This window comes from Oncorhynchus clarkii, chromosome 7 (assembly GCF_045791955.1).
Source record: "Oncorhynchus clarkii lewisi isolate Uvic-CL-2024 chromosome 7, UVic_Ocla_1.0, whole genome shotgun sequence".
NCBI lineage: Eukaryota > Metazoa > Chordata > Actinopteri > Salmoniformes > Salmonidae > Oncorhynchus > Oncorhynchus clarkii.
The window spans coordinates 79,273,217-79,281,233 of record NC_092153.1 but is presented as its reverse complement, the minus strand read 5'-3'; the positions used below and the strand labels follow the sequence as shown (position 1 = coordinate 79,281,233).

General features: G+C 38.9%; 1 protein-coding gene across 1 annotated transcript in view; it reads right to left on the bottom strand.

Moving 5' to 3' along the window:
• Positions 1-7,516, bottom strand: part of LOC139413897 (protein SSUH2 homolog) — a 15,422-nt gene extending 7,906 nt beyond the window's left edge. Inside the window, exon 1 of the mRNA XM_071161741.1 lies at positions 7,383-7,516. Within this exon, the coding sequence (XP_071017842.1) occupies positions 7,383-7,407 (25 nt within the window). The 5' untranslated portion in view covers positions 7,408-7,516. The remainder of the gene's footprint in view (positions 1-7,382) is intronic.
• Positions 7,517-8,017: the final 501 nt, after the last annotated feature.

Genomic DNA, 8,017 nt, shown 5'->3' with positions numbered 1-8,017 from the left:
GAACCATGGTCTCTCATTGACAGAGGCAGGGTTGAGGGTGCAACCCAATCTGCAAAGATCCACAGTGGCATCTGTAATGCGAATTTTCCATCATGCAAACAGGTGAGAGTTACATCCTAACAGTAAATGAAAACATTACAGGAATCTATTTTGTATTGCAATTATAGAATATTTACACAGATATATATTACAGTAAGTTTGACTGTAAAATATATTTTTACAACAGGACCCAAAGGCTGCCCCCAACAGGGGGAAGAGGAAAAATATTTTCAGATGCGCAGGAAAATGCTATTGTTGACATGGTTGTTGTCAACAATGCAATAAAACTGAGGGAGATTCAAGATAGAGTGCTGGCTGATAATGATATATTTGAAAATGTTAATTCTGTCAGCACAACAACTATTGCTTGAGTCCTAAAGAAACACCAAGTTACAATGAAAGTTATACACTGTACCGTTCGAGAGAAACAGTGAACGGGTAAAAGAGCAAAGATACCAATATGTCCAGGTAAGACGTCTGAGGTTACGTACACAGCTATACAAAATATTTACAGTAAAAAAAAAAACTTGCATTTCTACAGTAAAACTGTGCACTTACTGTTTTTCAGAGAGTAATGGAGGTGGAAGCACTGGAAAGACCACATTCATTAGTATTTATCGATGAAGCTGGATTTAACCTTGCCAAAACACGGCGCAGAGGAAGGAATGTTATAGGTCAAAGGGCCACTGTGGAGGTTCCAGGCAAAAGGGGGGGAAATATCACCATGTGTGCTGCAATGGCCAATGATGGTTTGCTTCTCAACACACCACTCATTGGCTCATACAACACAGAAAGGCTTATAGCTTTCCTAGAACAGCTCTATGCTCAGCTAGTGCCAGCAGAACAGGGGGAGCCAGTAAGAAACCCCCAAGTTTTTGTCATAGTTTGCAATAACGTTGCTTTTCACCACTCTGCAGCTGTCACAGATTGGTTTGCAGCACATCACAGATTTATGGTTTTGTACCTGGCTGCATATTCACACTTCCTCAACCCAATAGAGGAGTTTTTCTCTGCCTGGAGGTGGAAAGTGTTTGGTCACCACCCACATGACCAAATGTCTCTTTTGGAAGCCATGCGTGCCGGATGTGAGGACACGAGTCCAGAGGACTGCCAGGGATGGATAAGGCACTCCAGAAGTTTCTTCCCCAGGTGCATGGCAAGAGAAAACATTAGATGTGATGTTGAAGAAAACCTGTGGCCTGATGCTAGAGAGAGGCAGGATTAGCCCCTCAATTATTTGTTCGAATTACAGTATGTACTTTTAGTTTCTACTTTTCTTTCTCATTACTGTAATTCCGTAAATTACTACAGACTATTGAAGCAAACTGCTAATTTTCATTTACCTTAAAGAATTATGTTCTAAAAATTTTAATAAATCATGTGAAAGAATGTCACTCTTTTCTTTGAAGAAAATATTACTTTGTATGAAGTCACTGAAATTGTTCAAACTGTAAAGATGAAAAGTTTGTATTTTCTGTATTGGTGTTTGATGCTAGTGTTTTTACTCTCAGTGTGTTCTGAGTGACAGTGTGTGTTATCTCAGTGAGGGTTGTGCATAGTGTTTGGCTGCACTGAGCGTGTTTTGAGCCATGTGTTAAGAGTTGTGTTGCTTGGAATGAGTTTTGCAGGTGATGTGAACTGTTTAGCTCAGGTGACTGTTGGTAGTGCAGACTGTAGTTAGAGTTTTGCACATGTGACTCCAGTTGTGCCCACTGTCGTTTAGCAATCGAAAAAAACTGTAACTATACGCATTGAGCTTACGGTTTGATGAAATAAGACAAATGCCTCAAGAGGGCGCCAGAGATCTAGATAATCAAAAGAAAAAAAACTCAACCTGGTCCAATTATTCTCCTCCCACTCCTGCAGATTCTGCCCTTACTCTCCTGAAGTTGTCGGTAATCGGCTACACGAGGAGTTGGCAACCTTTCTCATGTGGAATGCCTCATGTGGAATGCTACCGATCTACGTGCCAGTTACGGTTTTCATATGCAAATTTACGTGAAACACGGAGCAGTACTCTGCATGCCTCTGGAGGCTCTGCAATTGCGTCACAAGCTCCATATGGAGCCTCTGACAACATTTTTGGCTGCAATGGATTAGTTCACTGAGATGGGCACATATATACAGCTCTGGAAAAAAATGAAGAGACTACTGCAAAATGACCAGTTTCTTTGGTTTTACTGTTTATAGGTGTATATGTTTGGGTAAAATGAACATTTTAGTTTCATTCTATAAACTACTGACAACATTTCTCCCAAATTCCAAATAAAAATATTGTCATTTAGAGCATTTATTTGCAAAAAATGACAACTGGTCAAAATAACAAAAAAGATCCAGTGTTGTCAGACCTCGAATAATGCAAAGAGAATAAGTTCATGTTAATTTTTAAACAACACAATACTAATGTTTTAACTTAGGAGGAGTTCAGAAATCAATATTTGGTGGAATGACCCTGATTTTCAATCACAGCTTTCATGCGTCTTGGCATGCTCTCCACCAGTCTTTCACATTGATGTTGGGGGACTTTATGCCACTCCTGGAGCAGAAATTCAGGTAGCTCGGCTTTGTTTGATGGCTTGTGACCATCCATCTTCCTCTTGATCACATTCCAGAGGTTTTCAATGGGGTCAGGTCTGGTACTCCTCCTTCCATTGGAAAACAGCCATCTTGGTACTCCTCCCTCCATTGGAAAACATGTTTTGGGAAGCTATTTACATTTATTCTATTACAGACAACTTAATGTATACTTTTAAAATTATATTATGTGAGCTGAACATTCAAATCAAAAAATGAAGAAATATATATATATATAAACATTTTCCTTAAAGTATATTTTTTGAGAGTGCTAATGTCACTGTCCCCACTACAACAACAAAAATACTTAAATACTTGTAATTTTACCCTTGAAACATTTAATGGAAATACTGTAGAATTCCATACATTCCTGTAGAGGACTGCTCCTACTGGGGGGGTGCCAACATGGCCGACCGGTGGCTTCAAAGCCGGGCCAAAACATTACATCAGCAATCCAGGGGTTGTATACATCGTTGGTTACAAAGGAACACTATTACTTGTCGTAGAATTTCTCTGGTCCAACAGATACAGCTAAGGAGTCACAAACATCCACTCTGCATCTTTACTCTAGTCACTCGCAGGTGCCTCTGAGAAAACTACTGCCTTCACAATAAAAGTTGCCAGGGTACAAGCAATAACAGTGCCTCAATACATTACGCAAAATTAAAAGTCATATCAAAAGTAAGGCTTACAGTACTAATGGACAGAGCCAGAGCAACAGTCCTGATTTAATCAAGGCAGACCATGAACTGTTTATTGCTTCAGAACGTTTCTATAGGGGGTTATATGGTCTATAGTTACGGTCTTTAGCTGAAGTTTATCTTCTCCACTGAACCACATTGGAAAATTGATAGAGCATAATTGACACATCAACAGTTCCATATGGTAGACTAGGCTACTGCTCCATGTCCCAGAAACTGACCCTAACATTGATACGATGCTACAAATGTAGGATCCTAATTTGATCACTAAATGAAATACAGAAATATATCATTTACATAAGTATTCATACCCCAAAGCAACTCCAGTGTAGATTTGGCCTTGTGTTTTAGGTTATTGTCCTGCTGAAAGGTAAATTCATCTCATAATTGCTGGTGGAAAACAGACTGAACCAGGTTTTCCTCTAGGATTTTGCCTGTGCTTAGCTCCAATCCGTTTCTTTTTTATCCTGAAAAACTCCCCAGTCTTGAACGATTACAAGAATACCCATAACAAGATGCAGCCACCACTATGCTTGGAGAGGGATACTCAGTAAGGTGTTGTATTAGATTTGCCCCAAACATTACACTTTGTATTTAGGACAAAAAGTGATTTGCTTTGCCACATTTTTTTTGTTGCATTATTACTTTAGTGCCGTGTTGCAAACAGGATGCATGTTTTGGGATATTTTTATTCTGTACAGTCTTCCTTATTATTTTCCCTCTGTCAATTAGGTTAGTATTGTGGAGTTACTACCATTTTTGATGGGAGACTCAGGAGTGTAAATGCTTATTTTAGGCTGGATCATGTTGTATGTTTTAATTCTGTAATGTATTGATTGTTGCTGCCTTCTTGACCAGGTCTCCCTTGAAAAAGAGACTCTTGGTCTCAGTAGGCTTTTCCTGGTTAAATAAAAAGAATGATGAAATCCCTGAGCAGTTTCCTTCTTCTCCGGCAACTGAGTTAGGAAGGACGCCTGTATCTTTGTAATGATTAGGTGTATTGATACACCATCTAAAGTGTAATTAATAACTTGACCATGCTAACAGAAATATTCAATGTCTGCTTACCAACAGGTGCCCTTCTTTGGGAGGCATTTGAAAACCTCCCTGATCTTTGTGGTTGAAATTCCCTGCTCTAATGAGGGACCTTACAGATAATTGTATGTGTGGGGTACAGAGATGAGGTCATTCAAAAATCACACTTAACACTATTATTGCACACAGAGAGAGTCCATTCAACTTATTGGATGACTTGTTAAGCACATTTGTACTCCTAAACGTATTCAGGTTTGCCATAACAAAGGGGTTGAAAACTTATTCACTTGCAACCTTTTAAATGTTTTTATTCATTTGTAAAAATGTTGAAAAACATAATTCCACTTTGGCATTATGGGGTATTGTGTGTACGCCAGTGACAGAAAAGATCTCTCTATTTAATCAACTTTAAATTGAGGCTGTAACACAACAAAATGTGGAAAAAGTAAAGGGGTGTGAATACTTTCTGAAGGCAATACTGCATGGTATAGATATGCATAGACGCTCTGAGTGACCGTAATAAAAACAGCTCGCTGGATCGTGATCCGTAGGGCCGCAGCTTCCATGTGCAGTTGTCACGGTCATGGAATTTGATATTTTTCAACTGCCAGTGACATGATACTGTAGAGTGGAAGGGGTCGAGGTGCGGGTGGAAAACTGTTTATACGGTCTATGGTGGAAACGAATAACAGAAGGGAGAAAACTTTTTGAAGTTTTAATTTGACTCATATTGTCCCCAATGATGAAATCCCTTCCCTTTCTCTAACTTCAGAACTTTGGTCTATAGTGTTAAGTCACATGAAATATCTCAGACATGACAGGCCTGATCTTAACGAAACTTGCCATAGAAATATGTTATTTGCAAAATTGCACTGGTTGGCCCAAGGCGAGAGCTACAGTCATTACCTGACATTTGTGAGTCACACCAGATAGGAAGATGTGAAGCCAGAGGGATAACCAGGCCCAAAGTCTGTCTACTCCAGTAAGTGGAGATATTTCTTTGGCACATGAGTAACGTTACAGGGAGTGGATTAGCTAAAGAGACTGACTACAGGGCTCGACATTTAGGGCCTTCTGCTGGCCCGACAACAACTGCCGAGCTCACCAGCCCAGTTAATCAAGCTTTCATATGGACTGTATTTTTTCCATATCAGACTACATAGCGATGTAGTTATTAGCAAAGAAATCATACACTATGCTGCTTTCTTGTTAAGCCATGAACATTATTTACACGAATCACTTGTTGGTTAAATAAAAAAAATGAATATTGTAATAATTATATTCTGTAGTCTAGGCCTAGATCATTGTTTAAAAACCAGATGAATTACAGAAGCTGTTCGTGAGCTTCGTCGTTCAATTACCTGTTGAATTACAACAGTCAGGTGGCAGGAGCGTGAAACGTATCACAGCTGATTACTGTGCAGAAAGAACTGTGCTGTAATTAAGCCCAGTCACTGCGCAACATTCCTAAATGCAATCTTGGGAAAATACAACAGTTGTGATGGTAATACTTGAAAAGTGTATGATCCCAGTTTTTCAGTGAAGTATGATTTATTTTCAGTGGTGGAAAAAGTACCCAATTTATCATACTTGAGTAAAAGTATAGATCCCTTAATAGAAATTCACCCAGTAAAATACTACTTGAGTAAAAATCTAAAAGTATTTGCTTCTAAATATACTTAGGTATGAAATGTAAATGTAATTGCTAAAATATTCTTAAGTACCAAAAGTAAGAGTATAAATCATTTCAAATTCCTTGTATTAAGCAAAGCAGTCGGCACCATTTTCTTGTTTTTAAAATGTATGGATAGCCAGGGGCACACTCCAACACTCAGACATTATTTACAAACGATACATTTGTGTTTAGTAAGTCCGCCAGATCAGAGGCAGTAGGGATGACCAGGGATGTTCTCTTGATAAGTGCGTGAATTGGACCATTTTCCAGTCCTGCTTAACATTCAAAATCTATCGAGTACTTTGGGGTGTCAGGGAAAATGTAAGAAAATAATGTACTTTTTACTCCATACATTTTCCATGACACCCAAAGGTTTTGACAGGAAAATGGTCCAATTCACACAGTTATCAAGATAATATCCCGGGTCGTCCCTACTGCTTATGATCTGGCGGACTCATCGAACACAAATGCTTCATTTCTAAATGATGTCTGAGTGTTGGTGTGCCTCTGGCTATCCGTCAATCAAACAAAACAAGAAAACATGTGCCATCTGGTTTGTACTTTTACTTTTGACATTTTAGCAATTCACTTTTACTTGAGTCATTTTCTAGTAAGGTATCTTTACTTTTACTTAAGTATGAGAATTGAGTACTTTTTACACCACTGCCAAATACCGCACCCCTCGTGCTTATTGCTTAAATATATCACGGCTTTCAGAATTCAGGACTCGAACCACCCAGTTTATAAATCAGTAAAAGTGTAAATAAAATAAAATAAAAATAATAAATGATAAGCAGTAATGGGCAGTCACTACCATCATATGGTAGTGTATTAATTGTTTTATTCTGTGTTACAGCACTCAACTCACATAATGCAAGCCTACTTTTACTGGGGGGGAAAAACGGAAACATGATACATATATAAACGGAAACAGACTCAAATAGCACTAGTCTCTCAGCACTATGGAGTAGTCAAAAACAAAAAATACCGATTTCGCTCTTCCAAGCCTTGGAAATATGACACTTCCTCTAACTCCGGAATTTTGGTCTGCAGTGTGTGCTTTAGTAATAGACAATCCGCACGCACCCTACTCATCCAAAACATTTTTTGTATTTCTAAAAGCATAGCCTGGTTGGTTGGGCCCTTATAAATAAATACATGAATTCAAGGAAGTGTAGAGTCTTCACCGATTTCGCTCTTCCAAGCCTTTGAAATATGACACCTCCTCTAACTCCGGAATGTTGGTCTGCAGTGTGTGCTTTAGTAATAGACAATCCGCACGCACCCTACTCATCCAAAGCATTTTTTGTTGTTGTTATAAATACTACATTTTAGACATATACATTTTAAACACTTACCTTGGCCCTCATGAGGATTGAGCATCTTAAGAAATGAAATGAACGAGATGATAGAATTGTAGCGGCTCCACTATCGCCAGACTGTCGACCCTCCCTTTAATACCGCCTACACCAGAGCTCTTAAAGCTTTTCCCCAACACGCTGAAGTGGTGCCAAACTTCATGTCCCATACCGTTGTAGGGTAGGCGGGTCATGGCGTTGGCAACGTTCCAAATGTTATTTTGGACTGAAATGACTGTTGAAATGGATAGCCTACTCATGTATAGTAGGTGTTGAAACGGAAAGGCTACTGTTGATCAGAATAAATCTACCAAATAATATATTGAAATTTAAAGCAATATTTTCTTCCAAGAAAAATAAAGCTGTGCTAATCACAACAGATCAGCAGGATAGGTTGAGACAAGATACAATAATGTCAGACCTGGCCTACGGCACATATTTTAAAAGGTCACATGACTGTATTATTATTGTTTTAAATTATCACGGCACACATTTGGTTCAGTGTTGCCAACTTAGCGTCTTTGTCGCCATATTTAGCAAATATTCAGACCAAATATTCAGGTCTATGGAGAATAAGAGCACCTCTTCCCAGCTGCCCACTGCACTGAGGCTAGGAAACACTGTCACTACTATGA